Source organism: Trichoderma asperellum, chromosome 2, assembly GCF_020647865.1.
Source record: "Trichoderma asperellum chromosome 2, complete sequence".
In the NCBI taxonomy this organism is placed as follows: domain Eukaryota; kingdom Fungi; phylum Ascomycota; class Sordariomycetes; order Hypocreales; family Hypocreaceae; genus Trichoderma; species Trichoderma asperellum.
The window spans coordinates 2,392,428-2,408,246 of record NC_089416.1 but is presented as its reverse complement, the minus strand read 5'-3'; the positions used below and the strand labels follow the sequence as shown (position 1 = coordinate 2,408,246).

Below are 15,819 nucleotides of genomic sequence, written 5' to 3'. Positions count from 1 at the left end.
ATATATATCGAGGGAGAGTCGCGTCCGAGACCTTGCTGTTTGGATGGGAACTTCCCGCGTCTTGATATTCAGACGACAAAAATGTTGGTACCGCGACTTCTCATACCTACCCTCTTATTTTCAATAGCCGAAGCCGTCGATGAGACGGTTAATGTTGGCTATTCTATATATAAAGGACAAGCTCTGCCAAATGGCGTAAGCCAATGGCTAGGAATTCGATATGCAGCACCGCCGCTGGGTGAGCTGCGATTTGCGCCGCCACAGGATCCTCCCCATACAGAAGGCATACAAGATGCCACACAGGTTAGTTTCCACGCCCATAGTAGCGCAAATTGGCAAATATCACTCAATGATAAACTGCATAGCACGGTAAATATTGTCTTGGGACTGGTCGGTCACCTACAGATACGGATACATCGGAGGACTGTTTATTTTTAGACGTGCAAGCTCCGACTCAAGCTACAGTCGGTTCAAAACTCCCAGTCTTCCTCTACATCCAGGGCGGTGGCTTCAGTCTCAATTCGAACCCCAACACAAACGCGTCAGGTCTGATTATAAACAGCGGCTACGGCATCGTGGTGGTGAGCCTCAACTATCGCGTTGGTCCATACGGATTCATGACGGACAGCGATAAAATACTTCCTAACAATGGCCTCCGTGACCAGCAAAAAGTCTTGGACTGGGTGCAGAAGCATATTTCTCGATTTGGCGGCAATCCAAATCACGTTACTCTTGGTGGAAGCAGTGCCGGGGCAGCCAGTGTCACATATCATCTAACCGCCAACAACGGCACCGACCGAGGACAATTTCATGCCGCTATTGCTGAGTCTCCTTCCTTTGCTACAACTCTTACAGTGACTCAGTCTCAATACATGTACACCCAATTTGCAACTCGCGTGGGCTGCGTCGGCAAGGACAGCCTCACTTGTATGCGAAACAAGACAGCGGTGGAACTTCAAACAAGCAACTTCAATATTCCTTTGCCAGGTGCTTCCAAGCCACCCAACTATATGTGGTTGCCTGTGCTCGACCACGAATTTGTACAGGATTTCCCATATCGAACATTTCAAAAAGGAAAGTTCATCAAAGTTCCCACTATCTATGGCGACGATACCAACGGAGGGACCAAGTTCGCTCCTAAGGATACAGCCACTATCCAACAAAGTAATAGTTATGTATTGGACCAGTATCCTGAGCTCACATTGAATATGCTCGGGCAAATTAACGAGCTGTACTCTAATCCAAACAACAGCTGCCCTGCTATCGGCTGCTATTGGAGACATGCTAGCAATGTGTATCAAGAGGCCCGTTACATGTGTCCTGGCATGTATGTTAGCTCGGTTGTCGCGAAGCATGGGCAAAACGCTTGGGTATATCGATGGAACGTCGAGGATCCTGAGCAGATGGCCTCTGGGCTGGGCGTTCCCCATACTGTCGAGCTGGCTGCTCTGTGGGGGGCCAACTATTTCCCCGACGCGCCGGCGAGCTACCTCGATGGCCAGATCAATGCCAATGCCTCGTCCGCTATACAACACTACTGGTTGAATTTCATCAAATATTACAACCCCAACGGGCGGCCTATCGATTCCACCAGCAAATATACCAAGTGGGAAGCGTGGGGAGACAAGGCACAAAATCGTCTGACGTTTCAAACTGGGGGCCTGACGGAAATGATCCGCGTTGACTCGGAATTGAAGCGGCGGTGTGAATTCTGGTCTACGAATGGTGTCGCATTGACTATGTAAGGGCGTTGACGATGATATCTGCAAAGCGATGCTTCATTGCAACTTTATCGGACAGGCATGGTTGTCTATTCGCGCCCATGCTCTTCTTGATGTCTTCAGCAAGTATATCAAGTATTATCTAGCACTCCGTATATAATTATAAAACACTACATAGATCAATTGCAGCTGTCGGAAAGACCTCAAGTGTGTCGCCTGTCTGTCTCACTTTTGTTGACCACTTGTACATGCATGCGCTATTCGTACTCGGCTACTTAGGAGCCGACTTCCGAGTCATGTTGTTTCAGTACTACATACTGGCCATGTTTATGTCAGGAATGTATAAACGGCCGCATTCATTAAAATAGGCTTATATATGGACTATTAGCAAAGGCGATTAGATTGCGAACGACTTATCTATCATGCAGGCATTGAAATACCTGCAGCATGACGACACGTGATAGTTCTCCCCGCACGGTTCGATAAGCTCTCCATTATCCACATGTATGTAACCTTAGACAGTGCTGAGCAGAAAGTCACCTCGTCACAATAACTGCATGAATATTTTGTTTATAAAAACTACAGGAAATTAACTCGGAATGTCTAAGCCGTACATGCTATGGGTGGGCGGCAGGGAAGTAGTGGGCACTGGTGAACCGTAAGTTCAAATACTACCGACCTCTATGTACGCTCATAAGACGAAGCTGAAGTTGCTTGCATAGCATAGCTGTAGAAAATCCAGCAAACATGGCGGTATTTGCAGAGTAAGGATGTCCCTCTTTCTTTAAATAATTGATTTCCTTAAACTGTTTCATGTATGTTCTAACTTTCTGTCTAGATGCCATTCTGCATCGCCTCGGGATGTCGATGACGCTGTCCAACTTGCTCACAAAGTCTTCAAATCAGGAGTCTGGGCCAAAGCTCCTCGACACACGCGAGCTGACGTGCTGGATAAAGCAGCTGAACTTCTCACCTCGAGGCTTTCTGTGCTAATCCCGTTGGAAGTGGAGCAGACAGGAAGGGCGATCAGAGAGATGCAAGCCCAGGTCCCATCCTTGGTTCGTTGGTTTCGTTACTTTGCTGCTGTGCTTCGCACTGAAGAGCGCCCTGTCCTACCAACTATGGGCAAGCTGCATAACTGGATAGAACGGGTTCCGCTCGGCGTTGTTGTTCAGATCACTCCATTCAACCATCCCTTGCTCATCGCAGTTAAGAAACTTGCCCCTGCTCTAGCGGCAGGGAATAGTGTTGTGCTCAAGCCGAGCGAGCTCACACCGCTCACAAGTTTACTATTAGGGCCGATTTTGAAAGAAGCAGGGCTTCCCGATGGCGTTTTCAACGTTCTACCCGGCCTTGGAGCTACAACGGGACGTGACCTCGTAAGTCACCCGCTTGTACGGAAAGTTGACATTACCGGAGGAACGGTTGCCGGGAGAGCAATCGGTTCAATTGTCGGTAATAACTTGGCACGTTATAATGCAGAGCTAGGTGGAAAGGCGCCTTTGATCATATTCGAAAAAGCCAATCTTGAACTTGCTGTCAATGGTGTCGCATTCGGATCATTCATCGCGACTGGTCAGACTTGCGTTGCAGCCACTCGGATCATCATTCACAAAAGTATTCTCACAACCGTAGAAGAGAAGCTTTCTCAAAAAGCCAGATCTATTGCACGACGTATGGGCTCGCCTACAAACACAAATTCCTCCATGGGCCCTCTTATATCATCTAAACAACTTGGAAATGTCGTTAACCTTGTTGACGATGCTGTTGCAAATGGCGCAAGAGTTGTCTGCGGCGGAAGGAGAATGGCTGGTACATCTGAACTCGATGGTACGAATTTCGCCGAGGGCTATTTCTTCCCACCAACAATTTTGGCTTCCAGCCCAGAATGCGACATTACCAAGACTAGAATCTGGCGCGAGGAGGCATTTGGTCCAGTCATTCTACTTGTTGAGTTTGAAAGCGAACAAGAAGCGCTAGAGCTCGCCAACGATAGCGAATTCGGCTTGGGAGCAGCACTGTGGACCGATGATTTAAGTCAAGCTTTTAGAGTATCTGAGCAGATTGAGTCTGGTATTGTTTGGGTGAACACGCACCATCGGAACGATCCGAGCAGCCCATGGGGTGGAGCAACTACTGCAAGTGGCGTTGGAAGTGAAAATGGAGTTGAGGCATATTACGCGTATACGACGACGAAAAGTATCATCATTAATTATGCTTCTGGGAATGAGGCTGCAGCGGACGATTGGTTTAGAGAAGATGGTGCTCAAGTTCGTTATGGATGAGCTGTCATAGCTAAAGATAAAACATTTTGTTGCCGCTTAGATGGAGATGAATATGTATCAGCTTGAGTACTTCATATAGTCCCCTTTTATGGAAATAATTACATTCATGATTTATTTTAAAAATCCTACTCTTGTATACATGTATTCGCTCTTACATGCCACATTTCTTGAAAAACTTCGTTCCAAGTAGGGCATTATTAACAAAGCACACATCCAAATCAAAATGCATTGCAATAAGACTGGTGATATCAATAATATTTAATTTGGAGTCATAGGGCGAAATTATGGATATTTTGGTCAAATCTGTATTGCCTACTGCCTCCTATTACGTCTGCGGAATTTCGATGACTCTGCGGAGTTAGCCGACAGAAGCGGCTGCTTCACCGGCCGCTTATATCCATTTAGCGAACTGCGCAAGAACCCGACATTAGTGGCGACCCATGCAACATACAGTTAGCAGCTGGTCCATAAGCTCGTGGTTTGTTGTTTTATACCAACCAAATGAGGTAAATTGGGCTGACACCGAAACTCGATGTATGCTGTAACGTGAGTTGAGCGGAGCGGACAATGACTTCAGTTTTGTTCGCAGTCTCTTCAGAAGTAACCCATGACAATACAGTATGATAGAGAATATAAGTACGAGGTGACGAGACGACTTCGATAGACCATGGAAATAAATGAATAATAATAATAATAAAAGGGCAAGATTCATTATTCTCTTTTCGATATTTCAGCCCTATAATATCAGTGCAATTATCATGCCTTCATCCAACTTTTCACCGAGCTCGATTCCCGATCTTTCAGGGCGAGTCTATCTCGTTACAGGAGGTAACGCCGGCTGGTATGTCCACCACCGAACGCGACATATTCTAGAAACCCAATAAATAACATCAGAAAATTTTAGTGGGAAAGAAACCGTTATTGGTTTGGCAGCTCGCGGGGCCAAAGTTTTTATGGGTGCGCGCAGCAAAGACAAGGCCATTGCTGCCATTGAAGAAATACAAGAAACGTATCCGTCGGCTGACATTCATTTTCTCGACCTCGACTTGTCCAACTTTTCCAGTGTCATGGCTGCCGCCAAAAAGATTCGGGATGAGGAAACTGCACTGCATGGGCTCGTTAATAATGCCGGCATCATGGGTGTACCTTATTCTGTGACAGCAGACGGCTATGAGATCCAATTACAGGTACGTTATCGGGAGATCTAAGAAGCTGTCGTTTTTATTCAACAGTACACAAAAGCTCAGCGGGCTAAATTCATTTAGACCAATTACTTGTCGCATTGGCTCCTAACCTATCATCTCCTTCCTCTTCTTCAATCTACTGCTCGATCAAACCCCGAAGGAACTGTCCGATTGGCCAATCTGACATCGGATGGGCACGCAAGGTTTCCGCCTTCCGACGGAATCCACTTTGAAGACCTCGGCCTAGAGAAAGAAGGTTCTATGAAGAGATATTGTCAGAGCAAATTAGCAAACATCTTGCACACAGCGCAACTAAACAAGAGATACGGTCCCGATTCTAGCGAATCTCAGAACGGGGCAGTTTGGTTTGCAGCCGTGCATCCTGGCCACATCAATACGTAAGTCTTAAAGGCACCGAATTTCGGCTTAATTTATCACCAGACGATTAATGAGAAGCTAGTGATCTGAACAAACAAGCCACCGGGACTGCGCCAGGGTTCGTCCTCCGTTCGGTCACACCAGTCATGAGGTGTCTCGGAATTCTGGATGCACAGGAGAAAGGAGCCTGGTCTTCACTCTTCGCTATTGCTAGTAGCGACTTCAAGAAGTCGGACTCGGGAGCTTATATCGTGCCATATGCAAAAATTGGAACGCCAAGCAAGCACGCACAAGATGAGAGCCTGGCAGAGAAGCTGTGGCAGTGGACTGAGACAGAGCTTCGTGGCAAGGGCTTGCTAGAATAATCGCAGGCGAGACATGATATAGATAGACCTTTCATTACACTTGATATAGATATTCATGTCTTTTAATTATCAGCAGTTACTATCTTCATGCATGTATCCATCCATATCTTGTTGCGCACGATTAGGACCTCACCATACTAACACTAGAGATGACACAACAACCCGGGCGCCAGCCAATTAGAAGCCAGAGTTTGCGAGCGAACCAATAGTCAACTATGCCAGAGAATCCGCATTTTACTCTAACGAAAAAGGGATCCGAGTCCTCCAGGATGGCCCCACAGCAGATGAAAGTCGGTTCTTTCGAGCATCTCCTTGGTTACTTTCATTTATCCATCTCCATGAATGTTAGACGTCTTTTTAATCATATAATCTACACATGATAACAATATTATACTAAATAGGTAGTATTACTAAAGAAATCTGGCTAAATCACTAAATCTCAAATGGAAAAGTTGCCCAAGCTCTCCAAAGTCCCTAAAGCGAAGACTGGAAATCGGAAAGTAAAGACCGGATGTCAGACCTGCAAGTATGCGCATTCTATGGATTACTATGAGATTTATGATAGTATTTTGCTAACACACAGTGGGTAGAAAGCGTCGTGTGAAATGCGACGAGGAGAAGCCAGCATGTCAGAGGTGTATCTCTACTGGCCGTGTATGTGATGGGTATGGGATATGGGGAGGAGGAAATGCTTATGGAAGCTCCAATAAGGCTCCATCATTATCTAAATTGTCTCTAACCCATTACAAGAAGATGCCGGTCCCACTGAACATTGTATCCATGTCACAGATGCATAGAATCGCGGGCCGACCCGCGAGCATCGGCTTTGAGTACTTCCGCAGATATACATCTACTAAACTCCCCGGTCTGTTCGAATCTGGATTTTGGGATTCTCTGGTGCTTCAAGCAAGTGACCAGGAACCAGCTGTTCTGCATGCCGTGACGGCACTGGGAGCAGCGCACAAGAACGACGAACACATCTCGCTGATTGAGTATAACAAGGCAATCCAGCATCTGCGACAGAGCCTAAACAGCTCCGACAGGGATGCCCTCCGAGTGTCCCTCATCACTTGTTTACTATTTGTGTGTATTGAGTTGTTGAGGGGAGGCTTCAAGGCCGGGTATGCGCATCTCAGCAATGGTCTGCGCATTCTTCATGAGATTCAGAGGCGCGACGGAATCACAACCAATAATGAGATTATCCTACGATCGCGCGCACAATCTGTGGAAGATACGCTTGTTGAGGTTTTCTCGCGGCTTAATTTACAAACTGCGCTATTTGGTCACGTTTCTGCATATCTTCTATTTGTAGGGGACACTGGTCAGGCACCGCGAACATACGACATACCGCCAGCATTCTCATCCATTAGAGAAGCAAAGAAACATATAGATTCTCTCATCAATGGATCGCATTCGCTAGCACAACAGGCTACGCAGCTGCTTCTTGAGCGGCAGCCCTTCCCGGAGACACTGTACCAGAACCAAAATAAGCTGGAGACGGCATTGACGAAGTTCCTTATCACTTTGAAGTCAAGCCGCGAAGAGCTAAGTAGAAGTCCAATTGGCGCAACTTGGCGCAATATAATCGGCGTACCAATGTTATTCCTACATCACACGATGGCAAAAATCATGGCGGCTACTGCTTTACGCGGGGTCGACGAAATGATATTCGACAGTCATCTACAGGATTTTGAACTACTAGTCAAACAGTCGTCTACTCTGCGCGATAGGATGCTCCACGAAGTAGCAGAATATATTCGCAAAAAAGCTGTTATGATGCCAGGCAACAACACATTTACCATTGATATGGGCTTCATACCTCCTCTCTACTATACACTTGCCAAGTGCCGTCAGCCAAGTCTTCGGAGAATGGTTCTCGAGCTCCTCAAACGAGTTCCACATCGTGAAGGCGCTTGGGATGGACCCACGGTGATTCGTATGGGCAAGGCTCTCATCAGACTCGAGGAAGGCAGAATCTACGACGGAATTGAAATCATACCGAGCTGCAGCATACCAGATCCATCAATAGCGGATGATTTGCCTGTTATACCAATATCTCAACGATTCACCAGCGTCAATGTAGCGCTACCTGACTATGCGAATGGCAAGGCCACGTTGTTTTGCAGGCGGTACAAGGGATGTGGTCTCTGGGAGAGCAAAGTTGCGCAATTTGACGTGACCATTTAGGACTCTTAACTATATCTCATGAACGTATGCCTAACGCCCGGCTCTATTTTGGAGAGACAGACAGAGCTGAAGAATGAAGAACTGTATTTGATAGTTATTCCCCGTGTTAAAAAATAGACGGCTAGTATCTGGGGTTTTTTCAGGCATTTTTCAGTCTGCCTTAGCATATCTTATATGGATGCGATACATGTAGAGAGAGAGTCAACTTGACAACCGGAGCTTATTAACAAGTGCAACAAGATAGAGCATCCCTTTACAACAAAACGGATAATATGCCGAAGATTTCTGTAACTAACCAATTACCATACTGCCATCCGCAAATTAACACCTTCAACTACCCCGTAAAACGTGTTAGTGGGGTCTCATACATGTAGTCTAGCCTCTGCACCGAATTATATCACCGTGGCGGCGCACCAAGATGAAGCCTCCGACGCTAACGGCCACAGGTCTGGTATTATAGGTCGATAGGATGATAGGAATGCGTGTGAAAGCATGCGTGTGTTCAGCAGGCTTTCTAGAAGTGGCAATATGATTGTTCACACGTGTTGCAAAACTCTGCCCTCAGCCACTTCTTTGAGTTTATGTTTTCCATCAGGGCCGTCGGAGGCGATTGATTGCCTTTGAAGTGACACGAGAGGATCTGTTGCTTTGCCATGTGCAAGCTTCAGATTGAAATCTGACATAGTGAAGCCTCTCCGTGACAGCTGATATCTAACATAGTAGAAGTGCGCTCTAAATTACAGGCGACACACGGGATCATGCTGCTTTGGCTGTAAAGATACGGACATGACCGTGGCCACATATGTAACTAGCCAAAGAGCATTCTTATCATTTCGACTGATACCCTTGCAATCGGGTCACGAGCAGCAAGGATCCTCAAAGAATATCCGACGGGCTGTGCCAGCACTGTGTAGTAGGCAAAGGCAATTGCCATTTCCAGAATCCGGATTTCTCCTACTAGGATGGGGGCCATTGGGGCCATTCTCTATACGCGTACGTGGGGGATGTTATCGTTGGGGTAACGCTTGATATTCTCTACTTTCTACTATCACCAACCACGTAGATGAGAGATTACAACATGGATGCATCAACGGATATCGTCCGCTGCTTCTCCAACCCCACTGAAGAAGGTTCAAATGCGGAGGAGGACTTATCATGGAGCTAGCTCCCAAACCCCCCGTTTATGCCCCTGCTATCAGTCTTCATTCTGAGCTAAAAGCCCCCACGAACAACCGCTGAGCGTTTAGCCATCCCCAAATCTATCCACACTGTCTTATAAGCCATGTAAATCGGCATATTAGTCTCATGATATCGCTGCCATCGGCAATTAACCGGACTTCTTTTCGGTAGCTGTCTTTAGCTCGCTTCTTTTATCACAAGAGCAGACGTGGGGAAGATCTTCTCTCGTCCACTTCAGTTCCCCCACCTGCGTTTGAAGCAGAAGCAGTGCTCTTTCGAAGGCGTGTACGACGTAGGCGAGGAGGTATATTAAGAAGAACCGAGTTACCATGCAGTATTGCTTGCATCCGAATGCAACCCTGAGATAGCCGCCCTGTCGGCACCAATCACGCTTCATTGTCCCTATCTTGCCACTCTTCCTTTCTCTGTGTTCTTAGGACATTGGTCCAATTAGAAGAGCAATCGGACGCGACGTCCTACCACCATCCGTTTTGAGTTCGGCAGTATTATCCGTGAGCCAATAGAGAATCTCAGACATATTTCAGATCCGAGCGATTTGACTCCCACAGAATGGCCGTGTTTCGAGATTCCAAAGAGAAGGATGAGCGGGATCTGCAGACCGTGTCGTCTTTTCGCCCTGGAGCGGCGAGCGGTGTTTTGCAAGACTTCGCAGACCCAGACGTCCAAAATGAAGCCGAATCGACTCACAAGGGAGAATTTGGCACGAAGCGTGACCTGGTGAGTTACTGAATATTGTTTTGTTTTTCCCATGCGTATTCTACAAATAGAAGATCGACTAATTATACTTGTCGATAGAAACCTCGTCAAGTGTCCATGATAGCAGTTGCTGGTACCATCGGAACTGGTCTTTTCTTAGGATCTGGTGCTGCGCTAGTGAACGGTGGCCCTGTGGGTTTCTTTCTCGGCTACACCATCGTTGGCTGTCTAGTAGGCATGATGATGTTTTGTCTAGGCGAAATGTATGTCTCAAAGTGATGCATGCTGTTATCTATTCTTGCTTTGCTAACAATTAGCGTATAGGACGGTGTATTCACCCAATATTGGCGGTTTCATCGAAATGGGCACCAAATACATCTCTCCCGAAGCAGGATTCGCCATGGGCATCAATTATATCTTGCAAACCGGCTTCGCCGTCCCGACGGAGATCACAGCAGCTGCCGTTATGATCAGCTATTGGGATCCCGTCACGACTCATGTATCAGCGTACATTGCGTCCTTCCTAGTCCTCAGCATAGGCATCAACCTCCTTGGGGTTAAATACTTTGGTGAAGTAGAATTTGTATTTGCTTGTATCAAAGTTTTGATGCTCGTTGCCCTCATATTGTTTGGCCTAATCGCCGACCTCGGTGGAGTTAATGGTGTATACACTGGCGGCCGCTACTGGAGGGACGAGCCATTCAATAACACATTCGCAAACCTGTCACCAGTCTCGTTTGCAGGATTCCTCGGATTTTGGAAAGTTCTCACTCAAGCAGCCTTTGCGTTTGGTGGCATTGAGGGTATTAGCGTGCTGGCTGGTGAAGCGCACAATCCCAGGAAGACCATGAGAAGGGCTGTCAGAACGGTCTTCTATCGAATTGGTAAGTGGAAGAACACGAACCGCGAGAAAACGTATCTAATAGAACCATTCCAGTTGGACTGTACCTCCTCACTGTCTTGATTATCTCTCTCAATGTCAGCCAGCATTCTCCGGCCCTGCTCGACGCAGTCTCAAAGGGCGGTTCGACTGCAGCATCATCGCCCTTTGTAGTCATCTGCCAGCAGACTGGCGTTAAAGTCCTCCCAAGTGTGATCAACGCTGTGGTAAGAAACCAATGAATCTCATCTCTGGAGATAGATATATGCTAAAACCAAATTAAGGTCATGACCTCTGCTTTGTCATCATGCAACGAGAATATTTTTGCTGTAGCGAGGACGCTGTTCGCACTATCTCGTCAACGTAAGACTACCTCCTACTTCTAGTCACTATTCTTTATATGCTAATAGCCCACAACTTAGACTATTTGCCTAGATGCTTCCTAAGGGTAAGCCGCTTGGGCACACCATTCTGGGGTGTCTTAGTAGCCTTTTGCTTTGGATTATTAGGCTTCCTCTCAGTATCCAATGGTTCTGATCAAGCTTTCATTTGGTTGTCGAATCTTTCAGGTAAGCTCTTAATCGTTCCGCTCTATTTCTAGGCTTGCTAACAATATTTGAATCTTAGCTCTCAGTAGCTTAATTGCATGGATCAGTATCTGCACCTGCTTCGTGCGATTCTACAGTGCCCTGAAAGTCCAGGGCATCGACAGAAAGAATCTTGACCTCAGAGGGTGGTTCCAGCCGTATATGGCATGGATTTGCATCGTCTCTTTTACTGTTATTCTGTTTTTTAACGGTTTCCAGTCCTTCATCCACAAGTTTTCAGTTTCAAACTTCTTTGCTTCGTATATCACATTGCCAGTGATTGCCTTATCCCTCCTTGGCTTCCGACTTTATTTATGGCGGAGTGGAAGGGCCTATGGTTTGACGAATCTTGATGAGATAAACCTTGGCAACGGACCGGCCAAGGCTCTGCGTGGCACTCGGTATGATCTTGGGGCTTGAGAACAGTTGGAAATACTGAGAATGTATTGCAAAGATTTTGGAATTTACGATTATATAATAAGTAACGAGCTCACTTTGAACCTGTATGCCGTCCTTTTTTTGAAGATTACATATTGATAGCTAATTATCGCCATCTCTTGCCACTACCATCCCTGGCTTGCCCTGATCCTAGAGTGCATGCATGTGTTACAGACACTATTAGGACTGCGGGGTAAGGATTATAGGGTTACCAGTCAGTAATGAGATCTTCAAGAGAGTAATGTTGCCTGCCAATATATCTCGAAGAACAAGTCGGAGCAAAAGTCGGCGTTATCGTATCTGCTTCGCATTCTTAGAAGCCTTGCAACTGTCGATATTCTTACCAGAAGTGGCAGGGAATACCACACTTGCACCGCATGTGACTTTAGCTCACAAAATTCTTGATCCTGTAAGTTCCCCCGCCTCTCCATTTAATGCTCCGCATGCCAATAATGTTACGACATTAACATGGATTGGGCAGTTCGTTATCGCCGGTGGAAACAACGGATAGCTTTAGAACAATAAGCTCCACTGTGTCTACCTCGCACCACATGAAATCTGTAGTCATACGTCACAGATGCTCTGTAGTGCGCACTACTATGAATTAGCCGTTGCTGGATTTGGAGGCAAGCCCAGAAAGGCTTGGGAACGGCTAGAGTTCCAGTTTCCTTTAGTCGAGCGCCGGTATTAGTCCCTATATGCAATTACTCCGAATGTCTCAGTAATAGTACATAGATCAAGATCTAATAGTAGATCTTTATTGCACCCCACCAATCGTAAAACTCTCTAGATTCGACGCTCTTCTGAAAGAGGGGGGCAAGACATTCAATTAATGCGCTGTGACGGTATGGCGCCGACTGGGGTTGCAGCCATTTAGCCATTCCAGGGGTTATGAGCCGGCATTTCATAAAGTGGTAATGCACTCTCCCCCTCTTGGTTCAAGACATGCTCATCGCAATAACGGTAAATGTCTCACAACATAGCTTGCTAGTACGGAGCGTGAATTCCGGCGTGCCCTTCAAATTGTTGAACGGGCGCTCTGTTGGCTTTGCGAGAAGGAGCGAACGATGTAACATGAAGAAGTGAAATAAGACCACTGGGCTTGAGGGGTTGAAGCGGTCGGGGAGAGCCAATGGAATACATATGAAGTCCGAATGGCACCCTATCATATAAGATGTTCTCTATGTCCCCCCATTTGTCACCATTGCAGTAAGGGCTGTGATAATATGGCACCGAAAACCAGAGCCGTCAAGGCTATAAGCTTGCTATGTGGACTTGGAGCCACTATCCAGGCCCAAGCCGCCGCTTTTGATCCTCTAACCTACGTCGACTTGCTCATTGGCAGCAACAATGGCGGCAATGTTTTCCCAGGAGCTACCCTTCCGTTTGGCATGGCCAAGGCTGTTGCCGATACGAACAGTGGTAGCAATCAAGGCGGCTTCACGTTAGATGGCTCCAGTGTCACTGGCTTCAGTGTCATGCACGACTCTGGCACTGGAGGCTCGCCGTCTCTTGGCAACTTCCCACTCTTCCCATACACATCTTGTCCGGGTGGTGAAATTGACGGATGTTCATTTCCCAAGAATGATCGTGCCAAATTTGGTAGCTTCTCCAACAACAGCGTTGTTGCGAAGCCAGGATACTTTGGCATCACTCTGAATAGCGGTCCCAAAGTTGAGATGACAACATCACAGCACGCAGCGCTGTTCAAATTCACGTTCCCTAATGCTGGGCCTGGCGATAAGCCGCTTATTTTGCAGGATCTGACAGATCTCTCAAATTCGCGCCAGGATAACGGCACCGTGAGCGTTGACGCAAAAACTGGCCGCATTACTGGCAATGCCGTCTTCGTCCCAAGCTTTGGCAGCGGGACCTACAAGCTACACTTTTGTACAGACTTCTCAGGTGCACAGATTTACGACAATGGCATCTTTGCAAACTCGCGTGCCAGTACCAGTGTCAAGGATCTTACCATCTCTCGCTCTATCAATGGCTACCCCTTGCCAGGTGGCGCCTTTGTCCGCTTTGCCAGCGCTCAAAATCCGATATATGCTCGTACCGGCGTCAGCTTCATCAGCAGTGCTAAAGCATGTTCCAACGCAGAAAGTGAGATTACACACTGGGATCTTAACAAATACGTCAATGAGGCCACCAGTATTTGGCGAGAGAAGCTCTCTCCCATCACGGTCAATACTACGGGAGTTAGCAAGGACTTTATCACGTCATTCTACTCAGGAATTTATCGCACCTTGGTCAACCCACAGAATTACACTGGAGAGAATCCTTATTGGGACGATGGCGAACCGTACTACGATTCGTTCTATTGTATTTGGGACCTGTTTAGATCGCAGATGCCTTTCATGACAATTTTAGATCCTGCAAGTCTTACGGAGCAAATTCGCTCCCTAATCTCAATTTATGAAAATGTTGGCTGGCTTCCTGATTGCCGTATGAGTCTTTGTTCAGGATATACGCAGGGCGGCTCCAATGCGGATAACGTTCTCGCGGATGCTTACCTCAAAGGCCTCAAGGATGGCATCGACTGGCAAAAAGGATACGAGGCTGTGGTGAAGGACGCAGAAGTTGAGCCCTATGCATGGAGCGTAGAAGGCCGCGGTGGCCTGGACAGCTGGAAAAGTCTCCACTACATTCCCGTCCAAGACTTTGACTACAAGGGCTTCGGAACTATGACACGTTCTATAAGTCGAACTCTTGAGTATAGCTACAACGACTTTTGCATTTCTCAGATTGCCGGAGGTCTGGGCAAGAAGTCAGACCAAGAGAAATATATCGAATCCAGTGGTAATTGGAAAAATCTGTTCAAGGCTGATCAGACTTCGTTCAGAAACGGGACAGACACCGGCTTCAAGGGATTTTTCCAGGCCAAGTTTTTAAACCAGACCTGGTTCAACCAGGATCCTTTGAAATGCAGCAACTTGGATTCCACCAGTGTATGCTCACTGCAAAATTCTGGCGCCGAGACATTTGAGAGTAGCATTTGGGAATATGGCTTGTGAGTTATAATTCTTCCTTCTATGGTGATATCCTCTGGAGTGTCTCTATTCTCTTTAGACTAATTCACTTTGCCTATAGTTTCGTGCCTCACGATCAGGCTAGCCTTCTTAGCCTTTATGGAGGCTCTGACTCTTTCGTTAATCGCCTTTCTTACATGCACGATCAAGAGATTACATAGTAAGGCATATCAAAGGGAAAATCCATGCAGAGACGTTCTAACAAGACTTTCAGTATCGGCAACGAGCCGAGTTTCCTCACTGTATTCCAATACCATTACGCTGGCCGCCCCGCTTTGTCGGCTCAGCGAAGCCATTTTTACATTCCCAAGTTCTTTGCTCCCACTCCAGACGGTTTACCAGGCAACGATGACAGCGGCGCCATGGGCAGCTTCGTCGCATTTTCCATGATGGGCTTATTCCCCAACCCCGGTCAAGATGTCTACCTTATTATTCCACCTTACTTCGAAAGTGTCAGCATCAAGAGCCCCATCACGGGAAAGACTGCAACTATTCGCAACATCAACTTCGACCCCACCTATCAGAATGTGTTCATTCAAAAAGCTACTTTGAATGGTAAACCTTACACCAAGAATTGGATCGACCATAGCTTCTTCCTCGAAGGAAAAGAGCTCGTCCTCACCTTGGGTAGTAAGGAGAGTTCGTGGGGTACAAGGGTGGAAGACCTCCCGCCAAGTTTGAGCCCGTATAATAGTAGCAGTGTCGCCCACACTTCTGCTCCAGCTAAGAGGTCTTACCAGCCACGGTTTGACCGCGGAAACTTAGGAATAACATTTCATTAAGCAAGGTGTATATAGTATATTACGATAAAGAAAATTCATCCTTATTTACTTTGTTTCAATAACCAGACTCCATCCAAGAAAATT

General features: G+C 46.8%; 6 protein-coding genes across 6 annotated transcripts; all 6 read left to right on the top strand.

Moving 5' to 3' along the window:
- Positions 1–31: 31 nt before the first annotated feature.
- On the top strand, positions 32–1,978 carry TrAFT101_003110 (uncharacterized protein). The gene is made up of 2 exons (XM_024909540.2): positions 32–303; positions 366–1,978. The coding sequence occupies exons 1-2, from the start codon at positions 82–84 to the stop codon at positions 1,743–1,745; spliced, it is 1,602 nt and encodes a 533-aa protein (XP_024764236.1). The 5' UTR covers positions 32–81; the 3' UTR covers positions 1,746–1,978.
- Positions 1,979–2,197: 219 nt separating this feature from the next.
- TrAFT101_003109 (uncharacterized protein) lies at positions 2,198–4,095 on the top strand. The gene is made up of 3 exons (XM_024899466.2): positions 2,198–2,379; positions 2,444–2,485; positions 2,560–4,095. The coding sequence occupies exons 1-3, from the start codon at positions 2,321–2,323 to the stop codon at positions 4,004–4,006; spliced, it is 1,548 nt and encodes a 515-aa protein (XP_024764235.2). The 5' UTR covers positions 2,198–2,320; the 3' UTR covers positions 4,007–4,095.
- Positions 4,096–4,764: 669 nt separating this feature from the next.
- On the top strand, positions 4,765–6,000 carry TrAFT101_003108 (uncharacterized protein; the record flags this gene model as incomplete). Its single annotated transcript, XM_024906396.1, has 4 exons — positions 4,765–4,847; positions 4,911–5,193; positions 5,272–5,588; positions 5,651–6,000. The coding sequence occupies 4 exons, from the start codon at positions 4,765–4,767 to the stop codon at positions 5,931–5,933; spliced, it is 966 nt and encodes a 321-aa protein (XP_024764234.1). The 3' UTR covers positions 5,934–6,000.
- Positions 6,001–6,290: 290 nt separating this feature from the next.
- Positions 6,291–8,251, top strand: TrAFT101_003107 (uncharacterized protein). The gene is made up of 2 exons (XM_024909539.2): positions 6,291–6,459; positions 6,524–8,251. Exons 1-2 carry the CDS (start codon positions 6,377–6,379, stop codon positions 8,118–8,120), a joined length of 1,680 nt encoding a protein of 559 aa, XP_024764233.2. The 5' UTR covers positions 6,291–6,376; the 3' UTR covers positions 8,121–8,251.
- A 1,618-nt stretch (positions 8,252–9,869) lies between these two features.
- On the top strand, positions 9,870–11,903 carry TrAFT101_003106 (uncharacterized protein; the record flags this gene model as incomplete). The annotated part of the gene is made up of 7 exons (XM_024909538.1): positions 9,870–10,037; positions 10,116–10,279; positions 10,341–10,900; positions 10,954–11,123; positions 11,181–11,259; positions 11,319–11,465; positions 11,524–11,903. The coding sequence occupies 7 exons, from the start codon at positions 9,870–9,872 to the stop codon at positions 11,901–11,903; spliced, it is 1,668 nt and encodes a 555-aa protein (XP_024764232.1).
- An 843-nt stretch (positions 11,904–12,746) lies between these two features.
- Positions 12,747–15,800, top strand: TrAFT101_003105 (uncharacterized protein). The gene is made up of 4 exons (XM_024903499.2): positions 12,747–12,835; positions 12,913–14,934; positions 15,015–15,113; positions 15,168–15,800. Exons 2-4 carry the CDS (start codon positions 13,076–13,078, stop codon positions 15,733–15,735), a joined length of 2,526 nt encoding a protein of 841 aa, XP_024764231.2. The 5' UTR covers positions 12,747–12,835; positions 12,913–13,075; the 3' UTR covers positions 15,736–15,800.
- Positions 15,801–15,819: the final 19 nt, after the last annotated feature.

Coding starts and splice junctions, on each gene's coding strand:
- TrAFT101_003109 (XM_024899466.2), top strand. CDS start 2,321: ATGTCTAAGCCGTACATGCTATGGGTGGGCGGCAGGGAAGTAGTGGGC. Junction 2,380..2,443: donor GTAGTGGGCACTGGTGAACC/GTAAGTTCAAAT, acceptor TTGCTTGCATAG/CATAGCTGTAGAAAATCCAG. Junction 2,486..2,559: donor AACATGGCGGTATTTGCAGA/GTAAGGATGTCC, acceptor CTTTCTGTCTAG/ATGCCATTCTGCATCGCCTC.
- TrAFT101_003105 (XM_024903499.2), top strand. CDS start 13,076: ATGGCACCCTATCATATAAGATGTTCTCTATGTCCCCCCATTTGTCAC. Junction 14,935..15,014: donor AGCATTTGGGAATATGGCTT/GTGAGTTATAAT, acceptor CTTTGCCTATAG/TTTCGTGCCTCACGATCAGG. Junction 15,114..15,167: donor CACGATCAAGAGATTACATA/GTAAGGCATATC, acceptor CAAGACTTTCAG/TATCGGCAACGAGCCGAGTT.
- TrAFT101_003110 (XM_024909540.2), top strand. CDS start 82: ATGTTGGTACCGCGACTTCTCATACCTACCCTCTTATTTTCAATAGCC. Junction 304..365: donor GCATACAAGATGCCACACAG/GTTAGTTTCCAC, acceptor TAAACTGCATAG/CACGGTAAATATTGTCTTGG.
- TrAFT101_003107 (XM_024909539.2), top strand. CDS start 6,377: ATGGAAAAGTTGCCCAAGCTCTCCAAAGTCCCTAAAGCGAAGACTGGA. Junction 6,460..6,523: donor ACCGGATGTCAGACCTGCAA/GTATGCGCATTC, acceptor CACAGTGGGTAG/AAAGCGTCGTGTGAAATGCG.